The following is a 20,291-nucleotide window of genomic DNA, read 5'->3' on the forward strand; positions in this document are numbered from 1 at the left end:
TGAAACTAGAAAATCATGATGCTAATTGGTAAGTGAAGATGGGGCGTCTTCAGGCTTAGTACCTAGGGCAGCAGCAGCTGTTAATGCGGCCCTGGCTACAAAGAATGAGTACACTTCAACTGTGAGAGACAAAATTGCATTAAATAAATATTTGATCACTTACCAACAAGCAAGAATTCTGACTCTCGTAGACCCGAGTGCCTTTACACAGAGAGATTTATCTGACAGATTTTTGAAGCCAAAGCTATGAATAAATTTGAAAAGAGGAGAAATCTCAGTCTTTCCTTTATTCTCTGTTCATAGTCTGTTCCTGGTTTTGGCTTCATTTTCAATTTGTCAGATAAATATTTTAAGCGACTCTGTACCCACAATCTGACCCCCCAAACAACTTGTACCTTGAGATAGCTGCTTTTAATCCAAGATCTGTCCTGGGGTCCGTTCGGCAGGTGATGCGGTTATTGTCTTAGAAAACAACTTTTAAACTTGCAGCCCGTGCCAAACGGGAGTATCTGTGCCCTAACTTTGCACCACCCCTCTGTCCTCCTCCCCACCCTCTTCATCATTAGGAATGCCACTGGAACATTTTCCCCATGCACAGGTGGATAACGATCCAGCCCATGTGCCAGGCTGCCACAGGTGCGGGAATAGGAGGCAATCTTCCTGGAGCATTCCTAATGATGAAGAGGGTGGTGGAGGAGGGACAGAGGGGTGGTGCAAAGTTAGGGCACAGATACTCTAAGCCCCGGCCGTTGGGCACGGGGCTGCAAGTTTTAAAGTTGTTTTTTTAGGACAATAACTGCATTACCTGTTGAACGGACCCCAGGACAAAGCAGCTATCCGAAGGTACAAGCGGTTTGGGGGGGTCAGATTGTGGATATAGAATCGCTTTCAGTGTAAAGGCACTCTTAGTGTTTTTTTTTTTTTTTTTTTTAAAGCCTTCCTAATTTGCAAGTGTTTGATGAATCACACTCCAACCTCTCCACCATGGCCAAGAACAAAATGCTGTCTAAGGACACCAGGGGCAAAATTGTATACCCACAAAAGGCTGGGGTGGGCTACAGAATAATAGGCAAGCAGCTTGGTGAGAAGGCAACAACTGTTGGCACAATTATTAGCAAAAAGGAAGAAAGAGAAGATGACTGTCAGTCTTCCTCAGTCTGGGGCTCCATGCAAGATCTCGCCTTGTGGGGTAAGGACAAATCTGAAAAAGGTCAGGAATCAATCCAGAACCACACAGGAGGATCTGGTCCATGACTTAAAGAGAGCTGGGTCCACAGTGTCAAAGGGAGGACCTAGTCAATGATTTGAAGAGAGCTGGGACCACAGTGTCAAAGGTTACTGGTAGTAACACAGTACGCTGTCATGGATTAAAATTCTGCACACAAGGTCACCCTGCTCACTTCCGCACATGTCCAGGCCCATTTGAAGTTCACCTGTCAACATCTGGATGATCCAGAGAAGGCATGGCATGTGGTCAGATGACACCAAAATAGAACTTTTTAGTATAAACTCCACTTTACCATGTTTGGAGGAAGAAGAAAGATGAGTACAGTCCCAAGAACAAAGTCCCAACCGGGAAGTATGGTAGTGGGAACATCATACTTTGGGACTGCTTTTCTGCAAAGGGGAAAGGACTAGGGATGAGCAAACCGGCCAAGGTTCGGGTTCGTATAAACCTGAACTATTGGCTTCTGATTCCCGCTGTCTGCCTCCTCCGTGGAGAGGGTGGATACAGCCTGAGGACCTCCTGGAAAACTTGGATACAGCCTATGGCTATGGCTGTATCCCAGTTTTCCAGGCGGTCCTCAGGCTGTATCCACCCTCTCCTCAGAGCGGGCAGACAGCGGGAATCAGAAGCCGATAGTTCAGGTTTATACGAACCCGAACCTCGGCCGGTTCGTTCATCCCTAGACAGGACACCTGTACCATATTTATTCACTTGGATAAATCTGGTGCATTCTTAGGCTTTTTAGTCTGACTTTACATTGTGGAGGTATTATACACTATTATTTCTCTTCGGCATACTCTGATTGCAGTAATGCAACTCATGACATATCCCCTTTAAAGTTGTTCCATGACTAAATAGTTTTTTATTTATTTACAAATTTTGCTGTTACATGCTTGGCATTGAATGTTCACAGGATGTTTACTTCATGTGTCCAGTGCTGGTGGGAAGTCACTTACAGATTCTTATTGGCTGTCCTGCATGATAGCAATAATGACTCTGTTTCCTTTGAACAAAAAGAAGGAATCAGGTGGTGAGACTAAGTTTTTGGGTATGTGTGACCACTGGCACAATATACATTAGGTAAGCATTCTTAGTGGGAATCAAAGGAACACCTAGGGGCACCATCATATTACTATTACAGCATTATATAGATTTTGACGAATGTTTTACTTGATTCTAAAGTCATTACATTTTGTGCTATCTAACACTCCAAGTTATTATAGTTACTCCTTTTAAAAGTACTTTATTTGCTTTATGGAAATAAAGCATAAATACAGTAAAGTTTCATTTATTTAAAGGCATTTCAATGTTGCTGTCAGTGGTTATAAATATTGCTTTTACAGCAATAAGCTACAAAATAGCTCTTTACCAAAATGTACAACCTCATTTATTGCAGGTTTTAATCCCTGCTTCCAGTTTATGCAGTTTAGAGGGTTAAATACTAGGCCATGTTCACAAAACGATTGTCTATGGACAGTTTTTGATACTTAAAATAAATGTTTTAAATACCAAACAATAGCCGTGGTTTAGCATGTTCCAGTGATAACGGCCATTGGAACATTATTCTAGTTCAAAGTTAATGATGGCCGTTTTGGGTGTGTCTTTAATTAAAAGGTCCATAGATTTTAATACAAAGGAAGGTGAGAGGATCGCAGTTTATATACAACTTTCAGGTCCCATCTCTAATCCTTTCGTGATGATGTCAAATACAATAAATATATGAGTGACTTCTATTTAAAATTATCCGTTTGCAATTTGCAAAACATATTTAACATTTTCTACACATACATGTAAAGTGCAGGTTACTCAATTGGTTTCTACTTTTCTTTCTGCATTCATTATTAAACCCTATTTACCTGTGATGCTGATCTTTGCTGACCACTTTGAGGTCCCATCTAGTACACTCTGCTTCACAGCTTTGATCTGATGCGCATGTGTGGCTTTAGCAACACCGAAGACTTCCTGAATAAGCTCAAATATCTCTGGTTTGTTCCTTTCACGGATTTTCATCCTATCTTTCAGAACCATAATAATGTTAAGAGTACGGTCTTCAGCTCCATGTTTAGAGCTTTTTTCAGCTGCCCCTGTTAGCGAAAACACAGAACAAAACATTATTGTAAGCCTTTCACCTATATAATTTGAAGTATACCTCTAATATATAATTGTACCTCAAGTATACACTACATTTAAGTGTACCTCAACTTAATAATTTAAAGCGACTCTGTACCCACAATCTGCCCCCCCCCCCCCCCCAAACCGCTTGTTCCTTCATATAGCTGTTTTTAATCCAAGATTTGTCCTGGGGTCCATTCGGTAGGTGATGTAGTTATTGTCTTAAAGAAAATTTTTTAAACTTGCAGCCCTGTGTCAAATTGGCGTGGCCTAGAGTGCATGTGTGTTGGATTATTAAGGCAGTGTTCACACAAGTGAGAAATAAGAGAAATTCTCCCCAGGGGCATTCCTAATGATGAGGAGGGTGGGGAGGAGGGACAGAGAGAAACGTCACAACCCTAATGTACAGACACACTAAGCCACGCCAATTTGACACAGGGCTGCAAGTTTAAAAGTTGTTTTTTAGGACAATAACTGCATCACCTACTGAACGGACCCCAGGACAGATCTTGGATTAAAAGCAGCTATCTGATGGTACAAGCGATTTGGGGGTGTCAGATTGTGGGTACAGAGACGCTTTAAAGTGTATCATGCCGGCCCACTTCCGGATCAGCGACAAGTTCCTTTGTTAAGCTTGGTTCTCCTTGGATACCAACACACAATAAGACTGTAATGTTTGTGATCCCTATTGGATCCAATAGGGATTGTGAGTATTATGGTCCCATTGTGTGTTGGTATCCAAGGAGATCCAAACCTCCAGTTTAACAGAGAAACTCACAGCTGATCTGGCAGTGGGCCAGCATGACAGGTACACTTTAAGAATTACATGGAAATGTTCACGGAGTTGGCACTGGACTGAATCTTGTGCTATATGATTATCCGATGGGTGGGACCTTTATTAAAAAAAATGGTTTGTGACCCTAGACTCAGGGGACTGGAAGCTTCATGCTCACACCCCATTACCAATAAAGTTCTGGCAGTTCTATAAAAAAAACAAATAGTCGACCAAATAATAAAATTACTATAATAGTGAAACTACAATGATTATTGTAGTACGGCCGATAATAGTTTTGTGTAATGGGGACTACTCTTTAAGGCATTGTTTGCATTATATTTAATTTAGTGTCCAGGATGCTATGACTTATGTTGACCACAATTGCTGTTATAGCTGTAGTAAATGTGGACAAATAGGCACATACGTTGCTAAAATTTGTGTCCTATGTGACAGGTAAATTATTCGGGAGGCTAACAGGTCATTTACTAGCAACAACATTCACAAGAAATGCGAGTGGCAATTTTTCTTTTGTCATTTCTCTGTCACTTTTTTCTTACCATTAGACTTAGTTATAATGCTAACTATTGTTAGAAAAATATTGATAAAGGATCACAGCAAGTAATCCAATAATGGCTATGTTGGTATATGCTTGCCTCCCAAAGGAATAGTTAGCATTACCTACAAATATATACACACAGGTCTGCCTGAATGGTGCTGAGGAGTGTAGATATTGAGCTGTGCACACACAAACAATTGCTTACTTTGCAAACAGTCGGCATTCAAGAGGTCCTGACATTTTTCATGGCACTTGACTCCACATTCTGTACAGCGCATACCCTGCCGGGCAATACCCCACAAGAGCCCTTCACACTCATAACAGTAGGTGGGAGTTGTAGCAGTCCACACCTCAAAGTTGTGAGGTGTAGTGCTGGAGATCGGGTATATTAAAGCTTGAAGGGCCTTCTTGTAAACATGGTTTTTCTGAAAACATCATAGAATATAGTAAAGTGAGTGTGATGTAAATTTACCATTAACACCTCACACTTAACATTTACTATACAACTCTAGTACTTACTAGCTCTTCATTGTTTAAAGTGCTTGTTGCAAGTGCAGATGTTATGCCTGCTTTGCGTGATTGGACCAGGGACTGACGGAAAAACACAAAACAAGTACCTTAATTAAAATTCTGTCGCTTAAAGGATAAATTGTCAATATCAAATTGTTATTATCTTAAACTGAATAATAAATATAAGATTCTCTAGTTGTATTAAAGGCTTAGAAAACATGGCTGCTTTCTTCCAAAAACAGCACCTCTCCTCAATTTGGGTGTGATGTTGCAGCTTGTTTGCTTGAAGTGAATGGAGCTGAATTGTAGTACCGCACACAACCTGGGGACAGGGGTGCTGTCTTAGCAAAACACATTGCGGGAGATTTATGAAAGGGTGTAAATATACACCTGGTGTAAACTGCCCACAGCAACCAATCACAGCTCCTCTTATATTCTACCAGCGCTAAAAGCTGAGCTGTGATTGGTTGCTGTGGGCAGTTTACACCAGGTGTATATTTACACTCTTTCATAAATCTCCCCCATTGTCTTTTCTAATCCTGAATAAACCCTTTAAATGTAGGCATAAAGAAAGGGACATGAGACTTTAATTTCATATATTTAATTACCTTAAAATAAGAAATGAGTCAACTATTGGCAATCCAACATGTCCCTATGGCTACTACATTGCATGATATTTTGACCTTGCATTGGAAATAGGAAAAAATTTGCTCTTGATTTATAGATATATATTTGATGTGTCAAACTGTGTATTATAACTAAACAAACTTACCATTGCCTTTACAGAGGAGGAATGCATGAAATACAACAGAAAAGAGTTAGTGAATAATATAAGATTATAAAAAAGAAAAAAAGATTAAAAGAAATGTTATGGAGGTTACTCACCAAGTCACTAACTAGAGGTATGGGTTTTCTTTTCCGGATGTCTGGCATACTATCAATGATAATAAGACCACCTGCAGGCCTAAAAAAACATAAGATGTAATAAGTACCAATAACTCCAATTAACTGTTTTTGGTTTTGTATTTTTATACAATAAAAAATAAACTATTGCCTTTAGAAGACTCAGCCATGAGTTGTAAAAAAAAAATAGTAATGTTTTCTCTCTAAGATAAGCTATCACTTTATTATCAAGCTATCTAGACTGATGTGAAATCCCAGAGGTAAGAATTCCACTAATTGTTACCAAATATTTCCCTTTTTTATCTTCTGCAGCCACATTGGCAATCAAACACCAAGGGTTTGGATAATGTTACCGAATCCAAACATTTGGACAGGTTCGCTTAACACTAACCACAACACGATATATGCCTTTTATATTTTAAGTTACAGCAAATACTACAAAATGGGTCATCTCAGTATTCTAGGCTGTAGAAATATTTCACTTTAATATTTATGATTTATTCTGGTTTCCAGTTTGTAAAAAATATTAGGTTTTTTAATAAAGTGTCCAATAAGAAAGAGAAAAAATTGGACTGTGTTCTACACTTATTGTAGGGTCTAGTCTAGGATGTGTATTTACTTTAGGTTTCAAACTAGACAGCTAAAGTCTTTTCATTAGAGGAAAACTTGAAGAAAGGAGTAATATAGCCATCATGGTCTAGAGTAGATTCTTTTCATCCTCAGTGTCTCTTAAAAGTCTATGTTCTCACTACAGGAACATGCCGTCATTTAACAGAAAAATGCAGATGACTTCATAGTGACAGACGCAAATAATGATCAAGATCTTTAATTAGGGCAATCATTATCAACAGACGGATGCCTTTTACCTAAAGCGAAAATCCTGTAGTTTAAACTTTGCCTAAAGGTGACCAGCATCTCCCCTAATAAAAAGTCGGAACTTTAGATGATTTGGAGGGATGGGAAGGGTAGGCAGATGAGAGAGAGTCCTTTATATTTCCCATGAATAAAATAGAGTGAAACATGATATTCTCAGAAATCAGCTAAAATGTCCTATATGACATAAACCTTTCTCTTCCCTTAGGTTAAGTTATGAAACATGAGAAATACCGCCATATTGTGAGAAGGGAAGCATCTGCAGACTGTATTGCCTAAATATGAATATACAGAGCCACAATTTGCTATTAAAGATCCCCAACATACTCTGCATCCTCTGTAACATGGGGCCAATGGCCATTAGGAAATACGTTTACCTTTTTCGCTTTTCTGGTTGTATATGTTTATTTTGGGGGACGTATTTATTTTAGGGTTTCAGGTTATTTGAAGTCTGTATTTATATAGGAGTGCGACGTAGCTTGTTGGATGTGGTGTTTGGGTCATTGCCATTGCCACTTTTCAGAACCTCCCTGATTTCACTACTTATAATTATACAATTAAATCATGTGAGTCTATGTTTATGTTTTTTTGCTGTACACGTATATGTGTGCTTATTGTAGATGTGAGCCTCTCCGTCACTAAGTGTTAGTGACAGTGAGACTGTTGTTGCCATATGCCTGTTCTTTGCACTTTTTATGCCAGAATGCCTGCCCTCTTAGCCTCTGCCAGTCTAGGTGTTGACCAGTGATTGGACATCAAACAGCACTTAAGCCTGAGGAGGTGAGAAAACTATTGGACTTCAGGCACTTGACCCAGAAATGTGAGCATTCCCCCTTCAACACCAATGACTCCAAAATATATTATTTTCTATAGCTGACATTTTATGCTGATCACAGGTCTAAAGAATCCACTGCAAACTTTTTCAGCTGTTATCTGATCATTCCGCCTTGATTTTTTTTCCCTAAATGGGACCAAGGCTCTCATCTTTTGTTTTGTAAAAGTGTAATTTAAGCCACATCTGCAGCCTAATTTCACCAAATAGAAAACATTGAATACTTTATGCTGTGGACATTCTCCTCAAAGAAAATCTGGAACTTGTTAATACCAACTTCCCCAGGTAAGTCAAAGGCTAGGTACATCCCTGGGTTTGCCCATATAGCAAAACCAAAAAACCTTGTTTAAAGCAGACTGCTGTCTTATGGTTCTGATGACACTGGCAGCAGATTTCTGGACTAAACCATGAAGGCCAATAGACCATTTTATGTGTTATGAGTCCTGTATAAGCAGAAGCCACGTATTAAACAAGAGAACTGTTAATAGCTCTTTGATTTAGCCTCAGTGTTGTGGATGTACTGCCAGAAGCTGCCACTGTTGTACTGAATTGAACGTGACATCGCATGCTACATACCCATCTTTAAACCAAAGAGACTTTGACATTTCTCCACTTCCTTCACCTCTGGCCTGGAAGAGGAAAAAATGAAAAAAGTAAATATGTGATACGACCATTTCATATGGGTTTTTATTGACCCAAACACAGTTATTCATTTACTATAGTTTACAGTACTGTACACAAAGTATATTCACAAACATGATTTCCTAACTTAATGGAGCTATCCATCAACAGTAATTTTTCTATAATATATTATGGCCATAATGTGATTGTGTTTATAACAAATCCGGATATGCTACCACTAGAACCAATTTATTAAAAGCAATTTACCTACCTCTATAAGAGTAATGGGGGTAAGCTGAAAAATTCAGTTGAAAACATATACAAAGATATGGGGAATATAGAGGTACCATGCGGATTTTACCTTAGTTGTATTTATCTCTGGTATCACAAAACAATGGGGGCAGCTACTGCTCTTGTTACTCCAAATTCTAGAACTATATTCTTTATGTATACAATAGTACTGATGGCTTTAAAGGAACCCCCGCCAAATATCCTAAAGGGTTTGTCTAGGGAGCAGAAGACGGCTGAAGCCTTCTGCTTCCTGGAGCTGTCTGAATCCCAATGCCATGACCGCATACTATGTCTCATAGCTGAACGATGTTGCCAATGGTGAGGCAACATTATGCAGCTATTGGACAGCGCGTAGGGGTGTGATTTGCCTGCATACAATGATCGGGATATGTGCCTGACCCCTCAAAGTTTTGAAAGGCTTACTTATAAGACAAGAAAAAGCCAAAAGTGAGCGTCAAGGAGCAGAAGACTTCAGCTGTTTTCTGCTAACTGGATAACCTCTTTAAAGGTTATTTTAGAATTTTTCTATTACATCAAAACAAAAAGAAAAATGGGAAAATAAAATATGCTTCAAATAATACAAATATTGCTACATTTTATTTATATTCAGATCTAGACAAACACTGTAAAAACTGTATACAGAAATAAAACATTCTGTATCCAAATGGAACATGTATAATGCCATAGATACTGCTTTAGGCTGCGTTCACACTACGTATATTTCAGTCAGTATATGTATATTTCAGTCAGTATATTTCAGTCAGTATTGCAACCAAAACCAGGAGTGGATTAAAAACACAGAAAGGATCTGTTCGCACAATGTTGAAATTGAGTGGATGGCCGCTATTTAATGGCAAATATTTGCTGTTATTTTAAAACAACGGCTGTTATATTGAAATAATGTCAGTTATTTACTGTTATATGGCGGCCATCCACTCAATTTCAACATTGTGTGAACAGATCCTTTCTGTGTTTTTAATCCACTCCTGGTTTTGGTCGCAATACTGACTGAAATATACTGACTGAAATATACGTAGTGTGAACCCAGTCTAAGACTGCGTTCTCACTACGTATATTTCAGTCAGTATATTTCAGTCAGTATTGCAACCAAAACCAGGAGTGGATTAAAAACACAGAAAGGATCTGTTCACACAATGTTGAAATTGAGTGGATTGCCGCCATTTAATGGCAAATATTTGCTGTTATTTTAGAACAACGGCTGTTATATTGAAATAATGGCCGTTATTTACTGTTATATGGCGGCCATCCACTCAATTTTTAACATTGTGTGAACAGATCCTTTCTGTGTTTTTAATCCACTCCTGGTTTTGGTTGCAATACTGACTGAAATATACTGACTGAAATATACGTAGTGTGTACGCAGCCTTAAAGGGGAACTTTCAGCAGGTTAGATTAATCTCTCCTGCTAATAGTTCCCTATTGCACATGGGGTGCTGAGGAAGAAGGTATGTCTCTTAACTACATCCTCTGTGCTGTTCCTATGCTGTTTGTTGTGCCCTGTAAGCCGCTAGGAGCACTGGGGGCACGGCTACCACCCCTCTGAACATGGATTTGGCCTGCCCCCATCCACCTTATCTATTGATTACACTGGTCTAAATTTTAAAAAAATTCTGCTGACCTAAATAATTTAGCTGATTGTACCTAAATGAAAGGTGGTCATACCTTATTTGAAGGCAAAAAATATGCAATACGTCAAATTTTTTCACAAATGAGAAATGTTTGTTTACCCAAGCCAATTTTCATTTTTGTGCTTTCATTGTGTCCTGCTTGTGTTTAAAAGGCCATAGTGCTTGCATATTTTTACCTACAGATCCACATGAGCCCTTATTTTTTGCAACACCTATTATACTTTGCAATGACAGAATGGAAAAAATTGTGCAGTTAAAATTGAAAAAAAGTGCAATTCTCTTTATTTTCAGGGTTTTCGTGTACACCGTTCGCCCTATGGTATAACTGACATGTTATCTATGTTCCTCAAGTCAGTACGATTACAACGATATGTAACTTATATAACCTTTATTTTATTTGATGGCTTTTAAAAAATTAAAACTTTTGGGGGAAAAAAACTACAAGTTCTTCAAATTGCTCTATTCTGATCCTTACAACGCTTTTATTTTTTGATCTATGGGGCTGTGTTAATTTTTGCACCATGATCTGTTCTTTTTAATGGTACCTTGCTTGCATATACGTGACTTTTTGATCAGTTTTTATTACAATTTTCCTGGATTTGATGTGACCAAAAATATGCAATTTTTCACTTTGGCGAGTTTTTGCTCTAACGCCGTTTATGTAAGATCAGGAATGTGAAATTTTATCGTTCTGGTGATTACGCATGTGGCAATACCAAATATGTTTATTTATTTTTCTTTTTATAAAATGGGAAAAACTTTTTTTTATTAATAAAGAAAACTTTTCTTTTTTTTACATACATTAATTTAAATACAACTACATTGATCTCTCAAAAAGATCAGTACAGTATATATAATACAGCACTGATTGATAAGATCAATGCTGTGTTACTCTGGGCTGCTGCAGCCAAGATCTACAGATTTCTGAGCCGGGATCAGTGTCAGTGTGATGCTAAGGCCTGGATGGGTGAGATGAAGGGACCTTCCCTCCGCAATTCTTTTTTTTGGATGCCCTGCAATAGTTCTGATCAGGGTTGTCAAGCTGTAAACACCAGCAGTAGTCTGCCATCATGTTTGTGTTTCACCTGCCCTCCTTCTCCTCCATCCATTCTCCTTGTTCTTCACTCATAGCTTTCAGATTTGAAGGGAAGTAGTTCAGGTGGCTATGAAGAAAATGCAATTTAACACTCATGTTTGCCCTGAGTCTTTGAAAAGTAATCAATAACTTTAGAATTAAAAGGTTATAATTCCCTGAAGTTGTCAAGAACGTCTGCAATTACATCAGAAAAGGCAGACCAAGCATTCTTTTCTATGGTTTTCATGTTATTAAAGAATTCTTTGTCTTTGGTTAGAAGTCTTATTTGTGGGCCATCAAATATGCCAGTTTTTAACTTCTCTTGGAAAAGAGCAGGAAATTTGGTACAGAAATACTTGAAGCACCCCCCGATTGAGTCCCGATTTTATATGCAGTGGCTGAAGCAACACTTTCTGAGGATTAACAAGTGGTTCATCCTTGATATTCTTTTTACCAATCCTGAATGTCTCTCTAACAGGCCTTTCCTTGTATAATGTGTGTGTGTGTGTGTATGTATGTATATATATATATATATATATATATATATATATATATATATATATATACTGTATATATATATATATATAGAGAGAGAGAGAGCCTTATATAGCAACAAAATGCTGACGTCAGCAATTTTAAACTACTTATTCAGAATTCTTCCATTTAGTTATACCTACAGCACATCTTTCTGCACACTATTATCTTTTTTTCACACTCAGCATTTCCAAATAATATAATTATATATCATGTTACGTTATAACTGCAAGAGTTTATTAGTAAACAACATTTTGCAGGACGTGACTGAAGGAAACGGATGTTATCTTTGGATTCAGCACACCAAAATACATTAAGATGACATGTTATGTCAGCATAATTGATGTATACCAGTGTAATCAATAGGGCAGGTGGATCAGTGCTGGTAGGGGCCGTAGCTAAAACAGCTGTCAAAAGCCAGCCCCGCCTCAGTTTACACCATGATTGGTCTATCTGTAATTACAGACCAATCACAGCGATTGCAAATTTGCATTAAGGGTTAAACACATACACTAAAAATGACTGCAAATTTATTTATATCTGTTAAAACAGTGAAGTTTATTTATGTTCCCATGTTAAAAACACTAAAAGGACACACCAGTGAATCAAATATACACAAAGACACATAAAACACTGTCGGCAGAAAAAGACCACACTTTAAAGAGGTTGTCTGGCGTGAAGCAATTTTTATATATCGTTGCTGGTATAAAAAAAAAAAAGAAAAAAAAAAAGAGCCTTATCTTATCTCTTCCCGCTCTCTGGTGTCCTGTTGTGATGTCGCCTATGTCCCCTGCTGACTGCAGTGCCTCCAATTTCAAGGCAAACTCGTCTTGTTAGTGACAGCCCACTCAGCCAATCACAAACTATAGTGATGTCCCATCACAGTAAGTGATCAGCTAGGCAGGCTGTTTTGGAAGTGGAGGTGCTGCCAGGGGACAGTGGCAACACCACAACCAGACATGAGGGGAGCGTGAAGAGGTAAGTATAGGCTCTTTGTTTTTTATATCAGCAGCGATATATTAAAAATTGGCTATCGCTGGACAACCATTTTAACCTCAGTATTATCTTGATCCTGCAATCAAGGTTTAATATGCAGGGCTATTGTATATTTTGTTATGCTGTTAGAACTGCTCAAGACTATAGGGAAATTTTAGACCTGCACCTGATCTGAGCAGACATAGGACGGGGGCCTCTTGATAAATTCCATGTAATCTTACACTAAAACACCGGTCTTCGTAAATATGCCCCAATGTGTAAAAGGAAAGCCTCTTAAACTGAATAAAAGAATCTTTGAGCTCTTATAAATTATCCTTATTGTTCCTTTAGAGTCTTTCAGATACCTGTGATATGGATATGCGGGGTACACATTAGATCAGAAACAAGACTGCATACTGCCAGCAAACCATATCAAAGAAAGCAGTGGAAACTTTTAGAAGGTTTTGTTTGAAAAAGTTACTCTAATTTGTTCAAACAGGATTCACTGTTCAAGAAACATCTAAAAGGGCCTTCCCCAGGGGTATCCTCGTCTCAACTAAAATAATTAATGCCATAGGGCTTAACTAGTTTTATATTTTTGTAAACACATTCATTTAGCAAACTTGTCTCTTTCTTCTGATTCGCTGCTCTTTCCATTCTATTGTTGACAGCTTGTTGTCTAGGTTACCGACCACCACTCTGCTCTAATAACATTGGTCTGGCTAGGATATAGTAATAGTATACATATTTATATGTATTGTATACAGTATATATTCAATATGGGGTGACATTTATCAAATTTATATCCCCCACTCGCTTGGTGGGCATACAGGGGGGGGGGTGCGTAAAGCGGGGAGGTGGAGTGGCCTCCTCCTGCGCCTCATTTATCATGATTTACGCCTGCTCGCAGGCATAAATCATGATTCATATCTACACCTCCAGGAAGCAGTTGCGGATTTTGTTTACCGAGCGCAGGGTCGGGCGCACGGATGGCCAGATTAAGAGGCGTGCACCTCTTAGTGAATTTGGCCAAGGAAAAGGGTGGGGGCCCTAATTTAAGACCGGTGTACGAGTATGCTGGTCTTAATGAATATCCCCCATATTGCTACACATCAACATTATAGCTATATATATATATACACAAGCCAGACCACTGTTTTAGTGTGTTGGTCCGAAAAAAATAGGATGGTATTATGTTAGCCAGAGTGTTGGTCTGTAACCTAGACAATGAACAATTGCAGAGAAAGAATGGGTATAGTTAATGGGTATAGTAGAAAGAGGCAAGTTTGTTAAATGAATGTATTTGTAAAAATATTTAACTTGAAGAGTCCTACAAGTTTACTATTTTAGTTGAGATGAGAATACCCTTTTAATTTAATTTAAATATGTTATGATAATGCAGAAATCCAATATTCCTTAAAGCGAATCTGTAACACCATGTAGCCACCCCACAAACCACAGGAACCACTTTGTCCCCATGCTGTGTCCGGTTCAGGGGGTTGGCCAGAAAAAGTTGTTTTATTTCTTCAGCGCAGCATGGCGGAGAGCCAATGTGGCATGGCCTAGAGCATCTGTGCCCTAGGAATGCAGCGCCTTTCTCCCTGCTTTCATCCAGCCCAGGGGGGTGCTGAAAATGAAGAGAGATGCTCTAGGCCATGCCGAATTGACTTCCCACCTCGCTGCAGAAATAAAACTACTTTTTTCTCCAAAATACTGGCACTGGGAGAAAGGCCAATCCCTAAACCGAACATGGCGTGAGGACCTGTGGAACCAGGTACCGGCGGTTTTGGGTGGGCTACATGTTGGTACAGATTTGCTTTAAGATCCAAGCATTTTTTTTTTTTTTACATTTTTCTCTTCAAAGCATTGTAATTTCTGAAGCCAAAATAAACTAATTTTATAATGTACTAGATAGATGTACTAGATCCTCACCTACCTGTGATGGATATCTTTGGCCACTGCCAATTGGACAAAATGATGTTTAAGATGAATGTGTGAACAGGGGGGGCGAGATAAGGAGCCATTCTGAATGGAAAAATCACAAAATGACACAAAAAATACAAAACAAAATAAAACAGGGAAAAACATAAAATACCAATCAGACAGGGCAACAGAAAAAGGTGAAGGTAAACAAAAGCAAAACAAAAACATCTTTTCATATAACCTCAGAATCTTCTTGACAGCTTCTAGACGACTGTTGTCTAAGCTTTTCTACATTAAGTTGACCTCTAAAGTTGGTAATTCATATTCAAGACATTGCTTCCATCACACATACCTCTTGTAGTTGCATCCGCACCTTGTTGAATGCCCTAAGCCAGTTTGATTTAGCTCTTGACATCCCGGAGCTCTCATCTCTGTAACTGAATAAATGTGTTATAAAAATATTTATAACAATAAAATGAAGATTGGCAGAAAAATGTACTATTCAGTTAGATATTTAATTAGATATTGTGAAAATTTTATGTGTCATTCTAGTGGACAAATGTATATACACCATCATAAATAAAGTCCAAAAGCATCCAGTTGTAGAGTCAGAAACAGCAAATTTATTGCATAACATGCACAGACCAAAAGCTACGTTTCGACCGAAGAAAGGGTCTTTTTCAAAGGGCTTGAAAAAGACCCTTTGTTGGTCGAAACGTTGCTTTCTCCAAAGTACACTATGTAATAAATTTGCTGTTTCGGACACTACAACTGGATGCTGTTGGACCTTATTTATGTGAGTGAGTGAGTATTGCTTGTATTGGAGATTTCGGACCTTCCTGTGTGCATCCTATACATCTACAGTAGCTATTTGGACTTGCTTGTTAGTGCTGTTGGACTTTATATAGCTGTGAAATAGATCACATTAACACCTCTACTTATAAATTTAAATCCTTTTCCATAAATGAGTACTGGAGTGCTGATCATCAGCCACACTTTCATATGCTGTACTGCAGTAATAGCAATCATACAATATTAGGCTATGTTCACAAAACGTAAGTTCAGTATTAATCACAGCCATATAAACAACGGCCGTGATTAATACTGAACTTACACTGTGCTGCCCTCTATGGAATCCCGGCCGGAGTTTATACACATGGTATTCACTCCGACCGGGATCCCTATCAGCCCCGCAAGAAACTGACATGTCAGTTTTCTGCGTCCGCTATTCAATGAATAGCGGCCACAGAAATCCCTGTCAGTTCACACAATGGAACACACACATGGCTCTGGCCGCACGCTCCATTGTGAGCAGTGGGGAATTTAGATGTGGGCGCGCACGGATGCGCCTGCATCCGAATTCAGCGGCGTTAAAGATAATCCGTCCGGTATTGCAGTACCGGCGGGATGATCTTTTCCGAGACTGGGCGTTCCGTGAGCAGCCTGTCTCTTACAACATGTGAACATGGCTCATACTGTGGCATAACGGAGCATAAGTGAACTGGATGTATATGACGTATACATTATCTTCAATATTATGTCTATCTCTGGGCCTGAAAACCTTGTCAATCCCATTTTAAGTCAAGAATTTATTTATCTACTACCTTTACCTTTCTGATAGTGGCTCTTGAACTTCAGGAGGAGCTGATACTGCCTCATCCTGTGCAACAACCTCTTGTGACCTTTCCTTCTCCTCTGGGATCTCAGGAGGTGTCTTCTCTTTACTCTCTTCAGAAAGATATAAGGAGTCTTCTAATTCATATCTCATTTTTCCATCTTCATCTTCTTCATCCTGAAGCTCATCATCATAAATATCTCTGTCAGAGAGCTGTCCTCTGCTATCAGGGTACCCCCCTTCATCATCATCTTCTTCACTGTAGCCCTCAGGACATTCTTCTCCCTCCCAGTTTGGAGAATCTTTTTGATAACTGACTGAACTGTGACAGGAGTGATATGAATCTCTGTCCCTCTCTTCTTCTATTTCTGAACCCTGTAGGCTGTCATTCTCTGGATCAAAATCATCACTAAGCTGGGTGGAATCTCGGCTGAGTTCTCCTGATGAGGCATATCGACTGCTTCCAGTAGGGCTAGAGAAATTACAAAGTGGGGGCAGAGGGATGAAAGCAGAAAAGTAAACAAAATGCAGCATCTTTTTCCTTTGTTATTGCTGCAATATCACAGACAAACAGCAAGCCACTATTGCACTTGCCAAAATATAAACACGAGCGATCCACTGATTTTTTGTTTTTTAATATTTTTGCTCATATAGATATGATAAATTCAAAATGAATGTACAAATGACCATGAAATTATTCAAGACATAACATAACACACTTAAAATAATATAAATTCATATGTGTGTATTTGTAGCCTCTTCAAAGATTAGGCTTTTGTAAGTGTTTAATTTATTCCTGAAGATCTTTTCATAAAGAGATCAATGTAGGCATAGAGTATATCCCAATATATATGTACTGGCACTAAAAAAATGACATCCTATTCTTAACTGATTGTATCTTAATAGACGCAATAATATATTCAAGTACTGGAAAATATAAGCATATTAGGGGTCACCAGGGATTTCCATGACCATAAAAATGCACAATGCTGTAGGTCAAGACACCCAACTCCAAAAGTAACTTCCAATATGGTTTATATGCTATATTAGGGAAGACATGATTCCTCTTGGCTCATACTTCAGTTGCCACAGAACTGCTCAACTTCTTCATATCCACCACAGACTGACCTACATGAGGAACTCTGATCTTTTTCCACAAAATGGTCTATCTATCTATCTATCTATCTATCTATCTATCTATCTATCTATCTATCTATCTATCTATTTGTATATAGTTATATATACAGTATAAGGCTATGTTCATACACTGTAAGGCTATGTTCACACTACGTAAAAGTACGGCTGTTGTTGCCATCGGCAACTGACATGTCAGTTTTCTGCGGCTACAATATAATGAATTGCGGCTGTAGGAAACCCTGTCAGTTCACAAAATGAAGCGAGCGGCTCCGGCCGCTTGCTTCATTGTGTGCTGTGGGAGGTTCTGATGATCAGAACCCTGCGGCTGGAAAGATCATTCATTGTATATATGAAGTTTAATACAACTTTTTTAAGGGTACTATTACACGGAACGATAATCATTCCTACCCCGCCGATTTTCGTTCCATGTAATAAAGACAACGATCAGCTGATGATCGTTGTCATTGGCTGATCGTTGATATAGGTTCTGACCTATAATTGTCGGACGCCGACATGCATTGCTACATGTAATAGCGGTGCGTGGCCGGCGCTGACGATTAGCAAAGAAGAATACATTACCTATCCAGGCTGCAGGGCTCCTTTTGCTCTGTGCTTCTCTCCGGGTCCCGGGCGCTCCAGCTTCAGAGTGGCCTGTCTCAGCTGACAGGCCGCTCAGCCAATCACTGGCCGGGAGCGTGGGGACCCGGGGAGAAGTACAGAGCAAGAGGAGCTCTGCAGCCTTGACAGGTAATGTATAAAGTTTAAACAAGGGCTGCAAGGACATTGGTAATGATGTCCCTGCAGCCCTTGTTAAACGATTATCGAGCCGTGTAATAGGCACAGTAAACGAGCGCCGATCTAGAAGATCGACACTCGTTTACATTTATTGGCCAGCTGAGCGGCTGATGACGCGGCCACGTCATCAGCTGCTCAGCTGCGATTGGCTGAGCACAGTTATGCTCAGCCAATCGCGGCTGAGCTTCGGATGACGCTGCAGAGGGCGGCCGGCACTCGGGAAGATCCGCCGTCCGCCCGAAGAAGACGTCACTGCTGAGGATCGGAGACCGTGGTCGGCACGTGACATGTGAGTATAGCGCACCACACTTCCGGGTACACGGGTGGGGGTGGTGGGACACGGGGAAGGGGGCCATTCACAGACATAACACACATTACAAAGTTGTATAACTTTGTAATGTGTGTTATTCTGTGAATAATTTTTTAGCGCCGGACAACCCCTTTAAATACATTGTTATTTGCTGCACATCTCCTGTTTACACAAATTGATGTGCAGTCGGTAACAGTGATTTTACTGATAGAAAAGATCAAATTAGCTGAGGAGCTGGCGTGATCTCTGGCTCTTTTATGCTGGGTTTACACGGAGCGATTATCGGGCGAATTTTCGCGATAACGATCGAATTCGAACGATAATCGTACGTGTAAACGCGGCGAACGATCAAAAAATCGTTCATTTTGATCTTTTAACAGGTTCATAAATCGTCATTCGCCGATCGCAAAAAATTTGCCGATCGTTCTGTGTAAACAGTTGTCGCGCGATAGTCCGGGCCGCCCGCAGCCCCGCCCGCCGCCCGACCCCCGCTCGCAGCCCGGCCCCCCGCTCATCCGCAGCCCCCTGCGCCGTCTCGATCGCCACCCCTGCCGCTCTGATCGGCACCCCCCCCGCCGCTCTGATCGGCACCCCCGCCGCCGCTCCGATCGCCACCCCCGCCGCCGCTCCGATCGCCACCCCCATCCGCCGCCGCTCCGATCGCCACCCCCATCCGTCGCCGCTCCGATCGCCACCCCCACCCCCGCCGCTCCGATCGCCACCCCCGCTCCGATCGCCGCCGCCGCTCCGATCGCCACCCCCACCCGCCACCGCTCCGATTGCCCCCCCTCCCGCCGTCACTCCGATCGCCCCCACCGCCGCGCCCAAGAACATACGTTACCTGCTCCGCGCAGCAGGTCTTCGGACATCCCCGGCTCCCCTCTTCAGCGCACTGATTGGCTAAAGAGATAAGCCGGCAATTTCAAACGGCTCCTCTTCAGCCAATCAGTGCTCCTCTTCAGCGGGCGGGCGGGCCGGGCTGCGGGCGTACGATTGCAAAACGATTTTTCCGTACGATATATCGTACCGTCTAAACGCTGATCGTTATAAAAAAAAAAATTGTTACTTCAAAATCGTTAATCGTACGATCGGGCCAATAATCGCCTCGTGTAAACTTAGCATTACACAGTGCGATTAGCGGGTGATTGAGTGTTCCTAGGGTCTGTTTACACAGAAAGATTATCTGACAGATTATCTGCCAAAGATTTGAAGCCAAAGCCAGGAATGGATTTGAAAAGAGGAGAAATCTCAGGCTTTCCTTTATGAACTGATCTCTGTTTATAGTCTGTTCCAGGCTTTGGCTTCAAATCTTTGGCAGATAATCTGTCAGATAATCTTTCTGTGTAAACGGACCCCTAGAAACACTCATTAACAATAATTGGACCATTTAAAAGGGCCCTTGGAGAGTGTTGTTTACATTTAGAACAATTGCAAATCTGTACATATCTTAGTCATAGTCTTGCTATCAGCTTGCAGTTGTAATTTTGAGAAAAAAAATAAAACGTGTGAACAGGTGATGAGAAAATGGCATTTTTTTGTTGTTGCAACAAACAGGTTGTAAATAAAGCATATTTCTT

The 20,291-nt window shown here is 40.2% G+C and overlaps 1 protein-coding gene across 2 annotated transcripts in view; it reads right to left on the reverse strand.

Annotated features, from left to right (window-relative positions):
• LOC138785988 (protein unc-13 homolog A) overlaps positions 1 to 20,291 on the reverse strand; it is a 215,782-nt gene that overhangs the window by 126,260 nt on the left and 69,231 nt on the right. Inside the window, exons 10-16 of one of the 2 annotated variants that reach the window (XM_069962556.1) lie at positions 16,468 to 16,944; positions 15,210 to 15,294; positions 8,366 to 8,418; positions 6,067 to 6,145; positions 5,191 to 5,262; positions 4,877 to 5,096; positions 3,085 to 3,312 (exon numbers count right to left, since the gene is read on the reverse strand). In XM_069962556.1, the coding sequence (XP_069818657.1) occupies positions 3,085 to 3,312; positions 4,877 to 5,096; positions 5,191 to 5,262; positions 6,067 to 6,145; positions 8,366 to 8,418; positions 15,210 to 15,294; positions 16,468 to 16,944 (1,214 nt within the window). Of the gene's footprint in view, positions 1 to 3,084; positions 3,313 to 4,876; positions 5,097 to 5,190; positions 5,263 to 6,066; positions 6,146 to 8,365; positions 8,419 to 14,870; positions 14,932 to 15,209; positions 15,295 to 16,467; positions 16,945 to 20,291 lie in introns of those variants that run through there. The other variant, XM_069962555.1, reaches the window with a different exon arrangement.

The sequence above is a fragment of the Dendropsophus ebraccatus genome, chromosome 3 (genome assembly GCF_027789765.1).
Source record: "Dendropsophus ebraccatus isolate aDenEbr1 chromosome 3, aDenEbr1.pat, whole genome shotgun sequence".
NCBI classification, from domain to species: Eukaryota; Metazoa; Chordata; class Amphibia; order Anura; family Hylidae; genus Dendropsophus; species Dendropsophus ebraccatus.